The sequence below is a fragment of the Lissotriton helveticus genome, chromosome 12 (assembly GCF_964261635.1).
Source record: "Lissotriton helveticus chromosome 12, aLisHel1.1, whole genome shotgun sequence".
Classification (NCBI taxonomy): Eukaryota; Metazoa; Chordata; class Amphibia; order Caudata; family Salamandridae; genus Lissotriton; species Lissotriton helveticus.
The window spans coordinates 432,420,262-432,436,514 of NC_136073.1; the positions used below are offsets into that span (position 1 = coordinate 432,420,262).

The following is a 16,253-nucleotide window of genomic DNA, read 5'->3' on the forward strand; positions in this document are numbered from 1 at the left end:
GATTATTGCAGCGTTCAAGTTGGATGTAATCCATCTGCAAAACTTCAAAAGGTGCGGTTGGTGTATCAAACCCTCCTGTAGGAGTTTGTGTCCCTTTTTCAGGATTTTACTGCCAACAGGACTGTACTATTATTTTAGCTGCTGCTGGCAATTTCAGGATGCTCCTAGACTTGTGTAAGCAATTTAGTTATTGCTAGAGCTCCAACATGTGCCAGCCCATGTGCCATTTGAACCATAGGTTGTAAATAGGCTGCAGGCAATTTCCATTTATTCATTTCTTTGTTACGCCAACAACCCTCATCATCTAACATTCTTTCTTTGGACCATTGCTCAAGTTCTTCCACAGAGGCAGATCTCTGTATATCCAATACTTCCTCCCTAGCATTATGCCAACGCTCAGCTTGTGATTTTACTACGTACATAGATGTAGTGTTTCGCTGTATTGCAGTTTCACGGTCTACGAAGGCATTGCCTTGTCCTACTTTGTCAACAATTTTCTTGTGTGCGCTACACTTCATAATGGCAACTATCTTCGGATATGTAAGTGCAGTCAAGAGATTATGTACTAATTCTCTGTGCATTATCTGCATCCCATGGGATGTAAGGAAGCCTCTTTCCTTCCAGAGAAGGCCAAAATCATGAACCACTCCAAAAGCATAGCAGCTATCCGTGTAAATGTTCACACATAAGTCAGTACTAAGCTCACATGCTTGTGTCAAAGCTATTAGTTCAGCTGCTTGAGCCGACTTCTGTGGTATAAGAGCTGTTTCCACTACTGTCTCAAGTGTGGTGATTGCATATGCAGCTGAGGTTGTGCCATCTGGTAACTTCAGCGGTACAAAAGGGGGTGGTGATGGACGGAGCATCTGAATCAATCAAACACTCACACCCAGTCAAAAGATCTGGGTTTAATCCATCACCGTTCTTTAGCCCACTCTGCCACCCCAGTTCAGACATGGCTATATGCAAATCAGTCTGACCCTGTGCCTCATGGGAACAGTCCAGCCCGAACTGCCAAGCCATATCTTCCCTGGACTGGAAAAAAGCTTCCGAGGACCGGTTTCTGGCATTCCAGCCGTCTTCAGCCTGGCTTGCTTGAATCCAGTGGCAAAGTGAGCAAGGGACTCACGTCTGAGCATACCCTGCCACACTTATGGCGGCCAAAAGCGGTACAAAAGGGGGTGGTGATGGACGGAGCATCTGAATCAATCAAACACTCACACCCAGTCAAAAGATCTGGGTTTAATCCATCACCGTTCTTTAGCCCACTCTGCCACCCCAGTTCAGACATGGCTATATGCAAATCAGTCTGACCCTGTGCCTCATGGGAACAGTCCAGCACGAACTGCCAAGCCATGTCTTCCCTGGACCGGAAAAAAGCTTCAGAGGACCGGTTTCTGGCATTCCAGCCGTCTTCAGCCTGGCTTGCTTGAATCCAGTGGCAAAGTGAGCAAGGGACTCACGTCTGAGCATACCCTGCCACACTTATGGCGGCCCTGGGGGAGTGCTTGTACTAAGTCGGGTTCGGAGTCCAGGGTAAGCCAAGTTTCCGTCAGGAAAATGGCGTCTGGCGCAAGTTCATCTAGCAGCAGGGCAATTTCGGTGCGGTGTTTGGGCAGGGACCTACAGTTCAAGAGATACATTGTGAGTTCCAGTCTTTCCTCTTTGTATTATGTAACGTTGAGCTCAGTGTTACATTGAGGACAGATGGTGGGCAGATCTAAAGGCTGGTAGGAATGGTAACACATATCTTTTAACCTGGTTCTTAATCTAAAAAGAGAACTGGGGCTATAGCGCCTAGTATGCCCAATATAAGGTGCAGGGGTTATGGCCCATGGCCCCAGCCGGCCGCGGACGGGCACCGACGGGTTTGCCTTAGGCGCGCCTTCGGCGCATCCGCGGTGCGCCTGCTGTGCGCGTCCGCTGCACGTCGGCAGGAAGTGCTCATTATATACAATGAGGAGGGAGTGGCCGTACAACTATGCCGGCAACCCGGTCTTACCCGCAATATGGCGGCGGCTTGCTCCCCGTGACAGCGCCTAATCGGCTGCAGGGGAAATGTTCAAGTGAGGAGAGGTAGGTTGTAGGATTTTTAAAAAAGATATCAGCAGTCTTAAAATTGAATTAACAGCAGCTAATTCTTCCGGCTTTCCGCCTCAGGAGATGTCACCAGATTCTAACAGCGTGCGTGGTTGTGGGCGCGACTTATATACAGGTGTAGGTGAGCGGGAGGTCCCAACAACTATGTCGGCAACCCGGTCTTCCCCCAATATGGCGGCGGCTTGCTCCCCGTGACAGCGCCTAATCGGCTGCAGGGGAAATGTTCAAGTGAGGAGAGGTAGGTTGTACGATTTTTCTAAAAGATATCAGCAGTCTTAAAATGTAATTAACAGCAGCTAATTCTCCCGGCTTTCCGCCTCAGGAGATGCCACCAGATTCTAAATTCATATCTTGGAAAAATTCCTTCAGAAGCACCTTTGCTGTGGTAAGAGCAGTATTATCCTTTGTAGGGTACGCCTCTATCCATTTACTGAAGGCACATACCACCACTAGGACATATTTTAGATTATTGCAGCGTTCAAGTTGGATGTAATCCATCTGCAAAACTTCAAAAGGTGCGGTTGGTGTATCAAACCCTCCTGTAGGAGTTCGTGTCCCTTTTCCAGGATTGTACTGCCAACAGGACTGTACTATTCTTTTAGCTGCTGCTGGCAATTTCAGGATGCTCCTAGACTTGTGTAAGTAATTTAGTTATTGCTAGAGCTCCAACATGTGCCAGCCCATGTGCCATTTGAACCATAGGTTGTAAATAGGCTGCAGGCAATTTCCAGTTATTCATTTCTTTGTTACGCCAACAACCCTCATCATCTAACATTCCTTCTTTGGATCATTGCTCAAGTTCTTCCACAGAGGCAGATCTCTGTATATCCAATACTTCCTCCCTAGCATTATGCCAACGCTCAGCTTGTGATTTTACTACGTACATAGATGTAGTGTTTCGCTGTATTGCAGTTTCACGGTCTACAAAGGCATTGCCTTGTCCTACTTTGTCAATAATTTTCTTGTGTGCGCTACACTTCATAATGGCAACTATCTTCGGATATGTAAGTGCAGTCAAGAGATTATGTACTAATTCTCTGTGCATTATCTGCATCCCATGGGATGTAAGGAAGCCTCTTTCCTTCCAGAGTAGGCCAAAATCATGAACCACTCCAAAAGCATAGCAGCTATCCGTGTAAATGTTCACACATAAGTCAGTACTAAGCTCACACGCTTGTGTCAAAGCTATTAGTTCAGCTGCTTGAGCCGACTTTTGTGGTATAAGAGCTGTTTCCACTACTGCCTCGAGTGTGGTGATTGCATATGCAGCTGAGGTTGTGCCATCTGGTAACTTCAAGCAGGACCCATCAACCCACAGCTCCCCATCTACATCTGGAAGGGGCATATCTTGCAAATCGATGCGACCCTTTGTCTGTCCCTCAGTAAGGAATATACAATTGTGAGGCTCCTTTGATTGAGACTGAGTTGCAGGATATGGCAACAAAGTGGCTGGGTTTAGTGTCGCACATCTCTTCAATGTAATATGAGGTGCTAACAATGTCAATTCATATCCTGTCAGGCGAGCACTAGTTAAATGCTGTGTCTTGGTCTGATTCAAAAGGGCATCTACTGCATGGGGTACTAGCACCAATAGTTTGTGTGACAAAACTATCCCTTCGCTCTGACGTATAGACACAGCTGTCGCTGCAACTGAACGAAAACATCCAGGCAATGCACGAGCAACAGGATCAAGAACTGTAGAAAAATTTGCACAGGGACACTGCTTGTCACCATGTGTCTGTACTAAAACTGACAATGCACATCCATCTTTCTCGTGTACATAGAGTGTAAAGGCCTTCGTGTAATCTGGTGTGCCTAACACTGGTGCAGAGCAAAGAGCTTGTCTTAACTCGTGAAAAGCATTTTGACATTCATCTGTCCACGGAAGGGGAATCGGAGTGTTCTTAGTCAAAAGTGCTAGCAAAGGTTTACCAATGTGTGAAAAACCCAATATCCATTGCCTACAAAACGAAGTCAAACCAATGAATGCACGGACATCTTTCTGGGTGGAAGGCACTGGGGTGTCTAAAATTGCTTGAATGCGATCTGGTGTCAGTGCACGGCCCTCCTTAGACAGAAGGTGTCCTAAATAGGTCACCTTCGGTCTACAATATTGCAATTTCTTCCGTGATACTTTATGGTTGTGTGAGGCAAGAAAAGAAAGTAACGACAAAGTACATTTTTCACACTGCTCAGGTGTATCAGCTGCCAACAAGATGTCATCGACATACTGTATGAGAGCCACTCCTTCAGACAAAGTAAAGGAATCGAGTTGTCTTTTTAAGACTTGACTATAAATACTCTGACTCTCGATGTACCCTTGAGGAGGAACCTGTATAGTTCGTTATGTAAAAGATCCACGCCCCATAGGTCACGGGAGGGGGGTGGAGGCGACAATGGCACACCGCAATGCCTGGCACCCGCTCGATACCTGCGCGTAGCCTCTGACCGGACCTCATGGATCCACGAGGTCCGGTCAGAGGTTCCTCATATTTTTGAGGTCACTTACCCCACAAAAACCTGTTGGTTTGTTTTTTCTTGCACCATTTTTTCACTAATCTTTAACTTTCATGCCCTCTGGTAAGGGTGGGCCTTAGCGCGCCCATACCGCCGAGGTACACTCTTCATGGTCCTGACGAATGCCCAGTAAATCACACATAGACGGGCAGAAACATGTTGACCCCACTTTAAGAAGAAATAACCAAACAATTAACTTGGTAGTTTCCACACATATTGTTTTTATTATGTCAGATTGGCCACAGAATACAAATTTTATGTGAGACACAATCTGTACATTTTTAACCTTTCACACCTACACGTCCCTCACAAAAACCAGCTCCGTAGTAAATCTGATGTTGAAGCACACCGGGGAGGCATTCGGCTTCTCCCGGTGGGCCCGATGATGAAGCATGTCACCATCCAGGATGGTGAGTAAGGGCTTTCTATGCAAATCTAATAGATTTGTTTCATCCATCCTCTCCCTTTTGTGCTCCTACACATGCATTGATTTACACTCTTTTGTTGTTTAAAATTGATTCCCGGGGGGACTGAGAGTGTACTTCTACTTCCCTCCCTCTCTTGTTGTTAAATAGCAGTAAAATTATCAACATGGAGTTCAAGTGGCTGTGACAATGGGCTAAGGGAAGATGTTCCATCGAAAACCTATTGATGTAATAGTTAAGCCAGACAGGGGAGCCCCTGGAATCAAGTGTTTAGACAAGGCGCTACAAGTAGCTCCTGTATCAACCAGAAACTGATTAGAAAAAGTAGCGCTTAAGGTACTCTTCGTACGTTGCGCCGTTCAAACAATTTTAAATAGAGAAAAATGTCCTCATTACCTGCCTATATGTATTGCAACACATATATATATATATTTATCAAACGAGATTCAATATTGGCCAATTTCACAAACAAATCCGCAGTAAGTGTTACTAAACTACCTTACCAATCAAAGGCATCAAAACCAACAGAAAGTGCCGCAGAACGGCTCTTACCAATCAAATGGTGTCCAGGTTCCTACTGCCAAGTTCTCAAATCGACCAAATGGTCACTGCACGGTGAATCAATAGTAGAGATCTCAGTTGAGGACCGGCGCCACCTGGATGGTCAGATCAGAAAGAAAGGGAAAATGCCGTGGATGCCAAGACTCGGGTCTCCTCCGGCAGTGATCACGTCCAAAGCGAGATTCCAATCCTTTGTCTCGACCACTCCTTCAGGCATCCGAGTCACCGATGAGCCCCACGTTGGAAGCGCCAATTTGTGGTATCAAGCCTCAGTCAGGCCTACCAGTGCAAGGGATTCGCCCTTCTCTACAGTACACAGAGTCCTAGGACCAATAGCAAGAAGTTGGCACAGAAACTGGAATAGAAAAGACAAAGTTTATTAAACCTCATGAGGTGGAACTACATTCACACAACACCCTTCGGTAGAGTATGAGGTTGCACACTGACTGGAAGGAGCTTGGTCCTTTTATACCCACACAGGGGCTCAAATGAAGGCGGTACAAGGTACAGAATGCTGGTTTCAAATACATATAAGGTCATACAGAGAGTGTGCTAGCAACAAGTGGGAGGGACTGACAGTTAGCTAATTCTGGTGGACACATCTTGACAGTTACAAGTTGGGGACAGCTGTATGCTCAACTGAGCATGTGCGAAGCAGAGGAGACTAAATATATCTTGTCTCTAGGCAGGTTTCAAGAGCAGTTGACAGTAAGGTAGGACAGAGCACATGGAGAGCACATGGCAAACAAAATGGCAGATAGAAATACTAAATGGAGTCCGTAAACGGACACGATAGTCTCTAAATACAAGATGTCTTCTGCTAATGCTTAACCTAATCATTGCTAAATTACAACACCCTGTCTCCACTTCACTGCTGGCTTCCTCTCTTCCTAACCAACACACTCTTTTCAAGTATCCTGGGCTTTACCTTGAAAACAACATATATCTGTCAAACTCCATCGCCAATAATTCTGTTTGATTACAAATCCTTAACAGCAGAAAAATCAGTCTAATCCTCTTATTTTACTGGACCAAGACCCTGGTCAACAGTCTAATAATCAAGCAAGAAAAGATTGCTGACCTCATAATTGAACTGTCACATTATTCCTTCTTCCACAAAGCTCTCAAAGTTATGTGCAACCCCCTCACCACCTTCATCTTATCATGGCAGCAAGATTGTTTGATCTTTGCACAAAAAGGGTAAACATTTGCTGTCCTGTTTGCTCAATGCAGAGCATCATCTATTTTAACCACATCATCTCCTCCACCCCAGTACCAGCACTGCCTACCACTGGGCACAACACCTTGTGTCTCTTCTAGTTTCAGATGCTACACTATCCTGAGAGCACTGCACTGGGAAGCAACTCGCTAGAACTGAGAAATGACCACTCATACATCAGAAATATCACACAAAGATGATCTTGTCCACAAGGAGGCATTGTCAATTAGATTTGCTCTGTCAAGAAAATACACCACTGACCACATACATGATCTTACAGAGAATACCAAGGCAGCTTACCAGTTTACAGCATCCACAGCCATGACACAGGAAAGTTCCTCAACTCTGTAAACGCATGTCTGCTCCCTTTATAGTGTACTGTTGGGAGCCATCCCAGTTTTTCTTGTCCTCATTTGTCAATTTTCATATTAGGTGTCAGAGGATCCAGGCGGCTGCAACTGAAAATAAGATCCCAGCCTCTCTCCAAAAGGAGGGATGTATGACATCCCAAGTCTTGAGTGTGCTGCAGACAAGAATCCGACTCCTCTATACAGGTCCTAAAAGTTAGACCTCTGCTAGAGTGTGGGAAACTCGACTCCCCCCGTCCAAGCTACCTGTATATCATATTGTTAATCATTGGACCAATAATATAACATAAAGAATGAGACAAAATGAAAAGAATTATATGCAAAGAGAAAGAAAAAAGAGAGAGGAAAGAAAAGAAAACAAGTCAATGGCATGCTGTTTTAACCCAATTATCCCATAGGTCCCACTTCGTTCTATTAGTATTTCTGTAGCTTGGTCTAAATTTGCAATTTTTTGTATTGATCTCACCCAGTCTACCGCTGGGGGAGGGGGGTTGGGCGTTATCCATTTAATTCAGAGCTCTCTACTTGCAAGGCGAATTAATATAAATACAAGGGCTTTGTGTGCTTTCAAAAAAATCCTATTTCCCTCACCATCTGGCACCACGCCAAAAATTACCAACGCCAAGCTCACCTTAAATTCGTGACCTAAAATTCCAGAGAAAGTCATACCCACTTTCGGCCAGAATATCTGGATTGAGGGACACTGCCAAAACATGTGGGCTTCGTTTGCGTTGACCTTGTCGCACTTGGGGCACTTTTGCACTGCCTGAGTTCCCAGTTTGGAGAGTCTCTGAGGCGTCCAGTAAACCTTGTGGACTCAGTAAAGAGATGGTTCTTCCTGAGTAGGGCAGACTTTACATATGACCATAAATGAGACATAGATACTAGCCATAACTGGTCAAGGTCAAAAGCCAGCAGTACCCTCCTCCAAGTCTCTACCAACGAAGCTTGCACCTCATCTGAGGCCTATATCAGTTTCCAATACCACTCTGATACCTCTTTCCGCAGGAGGGGATGTGAACATTTCTTAGATTCCCAGAATTGCTTCCCCTTTCCGTCTTTACCCAGCGTTTTTGCCCAGCTCATTAACTGGTAGAATTTAAATTTTGATGCCGCCCCCTTAGAAATCCCCTGCATGTGCTGCCAAGAAATTAAATCAGTGCCGTCTAGGAGTTGGCCCCATCTAAGCGCAGTGATGGTGTTATTTTTATGCTTTCTGTTTTATTTTTCGTGTGCCTAATGCTTGTTTTCTGCAGTGTTTTCTCAACAGGATGTTCTTGACTGTGGAAACGAGAGAAACCTAGGAAGACTGAGGGAAAGTGTGAGATGTTTTGCAACTTGATGTTTTCGAGGGGGCCAGAGGAGCTGAGGGGTGAAACAAACACAAGTGATGAGCAGAGGTATAAGATCTGTATTGGGTATAAACACGTGTTTTGTTTGGGGGTGTACAAAAAATACCTGCTAGAGTCTCACAAAGAAGAAAACATATGTACACCGGAGTTTAGAATGAATAGAGTTCCATTTTCATTCAAATGTAGTCTCTTTTTGTCAGAACATAAAGGAGAAAAGAACCTATCAGTGTATCTCTCCCAGGTAGAAGTACTTCACGGGACTAAATTGACTAGACTCCCTCATGCAATGCTACATATGTGCTCTCATGACTATTCAAAATTAGTGGGTCTGTATTCATAGTATTGCCCATATCAGTTTCCCCAGATTTTATCTTTTGTTGAGCTTCAGATCTGAATATAGCAACACTTTTGGGGTTTTTCACACTGCCTCTGTGCAATTCTTCCAATGCAACATTGGTAAATCAAGTACACATTTATTACTTTCATGCTAAGTTGTCATTAATGTCATAGTTAACACCTTCACATTGCAAAATGTAGTATCCTACATTTAACTCCTTAAGTCTCATGTCCATTGTTTTCAGGAGCCATGCTGCGGCTGTTAGTTATTTTATGTTATACATATTTGAATATTATTTTATCAGTATTGCAATGCTTGACCTGAATGGTTCAGTATCATTATCAGGTGATAGTTCTTGTTCCCATGTTTTTCGCTTTTGAGAGTATCTCATTTCATAAGATACTGAAGCAATAATGTTGAATTCTGCAGATTATGAGATATTTCAAAATGATTTTACAGGGATATGTGTTTGGGGTATGATATTCTTAGAGACATTTGGTCAGTATAAATATGAAGTAGTCATTGTTCATTTAGGTGCAGTGATGTCACTCCATCACTAGTGAAAGCTATAGAAGTCATTTATATATGAAGTACATGACTGGAAGTAGCTCTATGAATTATATATAATCTAATTCCCGAAAGAGTGCATTGATGTAATTAAGGTGGATCAATCATGTAAATTCCTATTGGAGCCTTCACTGGACGTGCTTTGTAGGCAATGTCAGAAAAGGAAGTAACGCTGCTGTAGATTTATTCTATTTAAGGGTAACTATGTGTCCAGAGTTTCTAGAGGTGGAGTGTTATATAATGCTGGAAACTGGTGTCTGTTATTCTAGTTTTAAGAATTTTCTTTTGGCCTGTAATTATTGCAACCCTTGACAGAACTTCTTTCACCCCTATTCAATCGAAGAGGTAAAAAGATACTTTTCTTTTTACAATGAGAATGTGTGTTGACCTTTGGGTTTGTGGGTGAAAATTGTTATGGGATGAGCTGGGGAAAGTTTTCTCTGTTGTTCATAGGCTTTGAGGCCTGAGAACCAAGATGCTGTCTCTTTACTGTGTGACTGCCTGTGCCTGTCAGTTTCACAAACCTTGCAGACAATTTTGAGGCACTGGACATCTCCATTGACCTGTTTGAATGGAATTGGTGTCAATAGACAAATTGCACAACGCATTCCACTCAAAAACGTTTTTTTTTTAGCAAAACACATACGTTTTCTGTCCTGGCTGAAAAACCTCTGATAAACTTTGAACATAACTCACAGTCACCCCAAAACGCTAAACTTGTTCCTTGTTCTCTGGAACAGTAGCTTGTCTGATGGCATCCACAAACCCTGGACATGGTTCAACCACTTTCTCTGATATCACGTGACCCAGATATTTCATGCTTGTATATGCAAGAACGCACATCTCAATATTCACAACAATACCTGCCTTGTCAACTCTATCTAAAACTGTCTGTAACACTCCATCATGCTCCTGTATATCCCTTACTGCTTTCAGTATGTCATCCTGAAATGTGACCTCATCTTTGATACCCTGTAATACAGACTCCATAATGCGGTGAAAGAAGGATGCAGCCGAAGCCAACCCAAAAGGCATCCTCTGGAACTGAAACATTCCAATTGGAGAAACAAAAGGCATATGATGTCTGCTCACTTGGTCTAACTGAACCTGGTTATAGGCTAATTCTAAGTCAATATTACTAAATACATGTGAATTTGAAACAATTGTAACACTGTTATCCATGAATGGTAACAGAGGAGAGTCTACCTATATGACCTTGTTTAAAATTCTGAGGTCAACACAAATTCTTAACTCTTTATTTTTTTCGAACCAATAAATAATGGGGATAACCACAGTGATGAGTTCAATCAATACATCCGTGAACATTTTCCTCAACATCTCCGCAAATTCCTCACTAATGCTGAAAGGCACATTTCTCATCCTATGTTTAACAGGCACCACCCATTCCTTCACATGGATCTCATGTTTAAATCCTTTGATTTTCTCCAAACTGCATTTAAACTCTTCTTTAATTATTTCCACCACCATGCAATTATCTTCAACCATAGCTTGGCGCACCTGTTTCTCGTTATTCACAATTGACACATTTATTTTCCTTTCAGGTGCCAGTGTTATTCAGAACAAACCTTGATGATATCATCTGAAAATGTTTAGGGCCTTATTACAAGTTTGATGGGCCACCTGTCGGCCCGCCACTGCCCAGCCCATGGTGCACCCACCAACCGGATTACGAGTATTATCTAGGGTGGGCGGGCGTTGCTGCAGCGGCCTCACAGCAGTAGCTGTATACAGCTTATAGGAGAGCCTTAACAGCAGACTGCTGCTGCAACAGTGCCAGAGCACGTTCCTGCAAGGTTTGGCATGTATGCCACACCATGCAGGAACGGGGTCCAATTACAGGGGGGCACAACATGTGAAATGTGTCCCCCTGCATTAACCCCCAGGACAAAATCTGGCTGGGGAGCCTTAGTTGCCTCTCCACTACTGTTTTCATTGTGGGCTAACCACCATGAAAAGGGCAGTAGAAAGCCAACTCGTAATATGCTTGGCGGTGCCGGCATTGGCACCGCCTAAATATTGAGGCTGGTTGCAGATCACTGGCACAGTAGCATCCTTGATCCAGGCATAGTCAGTGGTTTTGTGACGGTCTGACTGCCACCCTCAGAATACTGCAGGCGGACCGACAGTGGTGGTCAGACTGCCACCCTGAGTACGGCAATCCTGAGGACCGCTGTACTCTTATGAGGCCCTTAGTCCCTTTCTTGCCACATACACTTTTCCAAAAACAATGCTTCTGCTCTTCAATTTTAATGACTTTGAAAATAGCCCACTAAATCAATTTTCTTTCCTCCATATGATACAGGCTCCTATCTGGTGGTAAGAGTTCTTTTTTCCACCAATTGCTAGTAAACAAATTCTCCGTAATGATAGTCATTTTGGTGCCAGAATCCACTAGTAGGTTAAATTTTTTTCCATCCACAACAATCTCCGCATATGAGTGAGTAATTTCTCTTGGACAGTTTTTTTCCAACATTGGTCTCCTAAGAGTTAAGATGTGAATTCCCCAAATTCACTATCAGCAGCCAACATATGTGAGTCTGCCACATATGAATCTATTGACTCTTCCTGGTTCAGTAAAGAACTTGTGCCTATTGACTATCAGGCTTGGTTGCCTGTCAAACAATTTTCAAATTTCCTCACAGCCTCTTGGTACTCATCAGTCTCGTTTTCCTCATCAGAACCCATATGGATTGCCAGAAAGTGTTCATAAATTGCCTGCCATCCGAAACACCCAAACTGTGTTCCAATAAAAACCTTTTCCTTTCAGGACAATATCTATTACCCCCAACACACAAGCGTCACATAAAGAACAAGGCAGCGTTAATAACCACAAGACTGTGCCAATTACATGCTGCCCTTGAAAGTCCATCCTCTGCGCCAGGTAGAAAGGTACTCAGGGCAGTATTACCATCTGCAATTACCTACGGCAGTGAGGCCTTTCCAGGTCAGCTCACCAACACCATCGAAAAATGACATCTAAAAATATACAAAAGAGTGTTTAAATTGCCCTGTTATACCAGGGGACCCTTGGTGAGACCTGAATTTGGCCTGGAGGGCATCACATGGTCAAGTATGGGGTCTTTTGTAAAGTACTATCACAGATGTATCACGACAACACCGGGCACCCTGAAATTTATTTTGCAAGATATCTTCAAACATAAAATCAATCCATGGTCCACTTATTTAAGGACATCAGTAGAAACTTTACAAATCGACTTGACCACTTTAACTACTTCTTCATTTACGTTCGCTGCAATAAAAAGTATAATGAAAAAACAGACTAGATTACTTTCCAAGACCATGGACCTGCAAAAAATTAATACCACTTCACCACTAAGGGCCCTGGCAGCGTCATACAACAATGAAAGTCAAGTTGGACTTAGGGCACAACCTTACCTCAATTGTACTATAGGGAAAGCCTGCCTGACTAAAATCTTGGCAGTAAGGATGCTGGCATTACAAATCAAAGATTTTAATCCTAACTGGCCGCTGCTTTCTAAAGTAGACAAGTGCAGACTCTGTGGCTACAAATCAGAATCTCTTTTACATTTATTGTGCAGCTGTCCGATCTTGCTTGATTGCCGTCGAACTTTACTAAAGCCACTCTTTTTAATTCACGGCATAAGAACATGCAACCAAGCAATGAACTGGATTTTTAGCACAATGGTCCCCCCTGAAGTGGCAAGAATAGGTAAATTTTTTAAAGCTGCACAGGACTTCCTAAAAAACTCTATACAAAGCACTGAGACAATTATGTATTAACCCTCAACCCATGAATAACGGACATTGATGCACAGAAGAGTTAGCCTACGCCATAATTGAGTCTTTTCTTGTTGTAAACTTTTTATTTATTTTATGGAAGGTTTTTTAACTTACTCTTATTCATTATTTTCATAACAGACATGGGAAAGGGAAGATGGCAGAGAGAACGTCTGTATACCAAGTGCTTCCTTTCCTCGGGCACAATAAGCTGTTCATATTGCATATGGTTTTGACATGTAACTAGCATTTTACTTTGCTTCTGTAAAATTGTGTTTTTTCTTAAATGTTTTCTATTGTCATGGTTTTAAGTAATCTACACAATAAACTTTGTATTGACTATTACCCCCAAGGCACCCAAATATTTTGTGAACACCCTTTACCAGATTCTCCATTTGATAGGAAGATCACTTGGCTTTTGCCAAAATGGTGAGCGTGCATTAACACTCTGCACAGCTGCTGTTGCCGCCAGTGTTTACACTCAACAAAAATGAATTTCCCCCACATAACTTAAACTTCACTACTAAAATCAAAATGTCCATGTTTGTATAATTATGTGCATATAGTACTGCCAAACTGCACAATTTTCAAGTTTTGTTGTCCGCTTATGACTGCCACGCCGTTTTTTTGTAATCAGTGCGCGCTGTGAAATGATACCAAATTCACTAAACAAGCTGATGAGTGTGTGTGTCACTGATACTGTAAAACCCGTTTTTTCTCCAAGAGCTTTTTTTAAACATGGGGCCCACAAAGCACCGCCTGAACTGACTCTTTGACAGTGCATGCGTCATTTATTGCATGCCAACCGATGCTGCTTGTGGAAACTTCAAATGGTGCGTGCACTCTTTGACAGTGTGCCCTTTCCTTCAGAGGCACTCATATGTGCCACTGTACGTCTAAAAGATGGCGCCTGCACCGTCCCGGCAGGTGCGGTTCGTCCATTGGGGCGCGGGGGCGTAGCCCCCTCTGCCCAAAGCCGCCCACAGCTCCCTCGGCGTTTTTGAGTTAAAACTGTGACAATCATGTCAATGAATCAACATGACATCAGACCGCCGGGTGGGCGTCATGTTGATTGATTGACATGATTGTACAGGCGGCAACACAAGTGCGCATGAGTGGGGACAGAGGGTGAATTTTTACCCGTGCCCACGCATGCGCACTTGTGTTTTTGCGGCATTGCGCATGCCCATTAGGAGCCCTAATGGGCGTGCTGCGGGCAAGAAGGTACCTGTGCCCCTGGCGCCAGGATTGGCCAGGGGCGCTGTGAGCCTGTGAGGTGTGGGGAGCAGAGCCCAGAGGTGGCGCGGACTGGGACCGGCAGCAAGGTAAGAGTGTGTGTTTTTCTTTTATTTTAAAGTGTTTGGTGCGAGCGTGCGTGTATGCATGAATGTTTGGTGGAGAGTGTTGTGAATGGATGTGTTTGTGTGTATGCGTGTGTGAATACATTTCTTTGAGTGTTGTGTATGTGGGTCGGGGGGGTCGCCGCCGGCCTGAGTGGCCTGGGGCCCGCACGCGCAAATCAGTTTGCGCCTCACCACTGTAAAATGTCACCAGCCGCCCCTGCTTGCCTATACTAAAGTAGTGCGCACGTCACTGCCAGCTACGTCACATTGACGGCCACAACAAAGCATCAGTGCTCATGTGGTGGTGCAAGGAACACCCAGGCAAAATGGTGAACAGCACTAATCTGACAGTCAAAATTCAAATTCCACGGCTTACCCATAAGTGGATGCGCTGTTTTTAAAGTTAATCCTTTTGAAAAAAACATTGTCACAAACTATTTCAACACACACCGCCTCCCCACATTTGCTTTTATTTTATACTTGGTTGAATTTTCCAAACCTCAACACCGCGTTGACATAGCACTTAACATCCAGCGCTTACCGGCCTTAAACATTGCTCTAAGGTTCCAACGCTGCTAGGTTCCTCAGCTCCTCCAGTAAACAGAACAGGTTACCTCGACCCCAAAAGCATCACTTGATCCGCTGCTGTCGTGGAGTCTGGTACTGTTGTGTGATGGAGTCTGGTACCACTGTCTCCCTTAAGCAGCAGGTCTCTGGCTTACACGAGATGACACAGTAGTTAAAATAGGTTTGAAGTAAATCATCAAGTGATTTCACAAACAATTGCTGGGTGTAATTAGGAGCTGTGGTTTATTCGTGTTACATCTTAACAGCATCAGGAATCACTGCCAGCACCTCAAGCACATGCATTCCATACAGGAATGTGAAACTTACAATGAACATTCCTGCGCATCACAACACCACAAAAAGGGTAAGAAACCAGAGGAACTGGTTCAGAATGGTGCCAACAGCAGCCTTGGACTGTCACAAAATGATTGCTCAGTAATCTTGACAAAACAAGAATGAGTTATACAGACTTCAGAAAATGTGTAGGTGCAACAAATATGACAAAGTAACTTCTGTGTGAGGAGATTACCCCTGACTTAGCACTGGGAGACATTAACAAGCCCAGATTGTACTAGGATCCCAGACCGGAGCCCAGGATGCCAAGAAGCATGAGGGCAGAACTGTATAGATGACAAGGAGTCTTCATGTCAACTGGAAGACAACTTTAGGATGCCAAGTGGTCAATGAGGTTCAGGTAATAATGAGGATGACGTTTGAATCACCAGCATGCAAAGTTTACAAGGAAGCACAAGGATTCTGTAAGGAAGGAAGGGATCAAGGGGAACGGGAAGTGGGAAGGAGGAAAATAACGAAGTGTTGGGAGCGCAAGGCCGGGTGACAAACAGAAATGGCATCAGAAAGCCAAAGAAACAAGGGAGGTTGCCAGGCACCTATCAAATTTGAAAATTAAGAGACAGAGTACCTCTTTCCCTTGCTTTCTTTTGCTTCCTGATACTTCTGGCACATTGCTATAATTGTGGCATTTATGTGATAGCAAAGGTTGATTGTATGCCGTTTTAATGCAAGATTCTGTCGTGTATTTCTATAGGTTTTGAATCAGTCCCCCTATTCCTGACCCTATTCTGGTTAAACTAACTATCAAGTTAACTAACAGTCA

At 43.8% G+C, this 16,253-nt stretch overlaps 1 protein-coding gene across 1 annotated transcript in view; it reads right to left on the reverse strand.

Moving 5' to 3' along the window:
• Positions 1–10,157: 10,157 nt before the first annotated feature.
• Positions 10,158–16,253, reverse strand: part of LOC144798040 (uncharacterized) — a 38,228-nt gene continuing 32,132 nt past the window's right edge. Inside the window, exon 4 of the mRNA XM_078668820.1 lies at positions 10,158–10,570. Within this exon, the coding sequence (XP_078524946.1) occupies positions 10,158–10,570 (413 nt within the window). The remainder of the gene's footprint in view (positions 10,571–16,253) is intronic.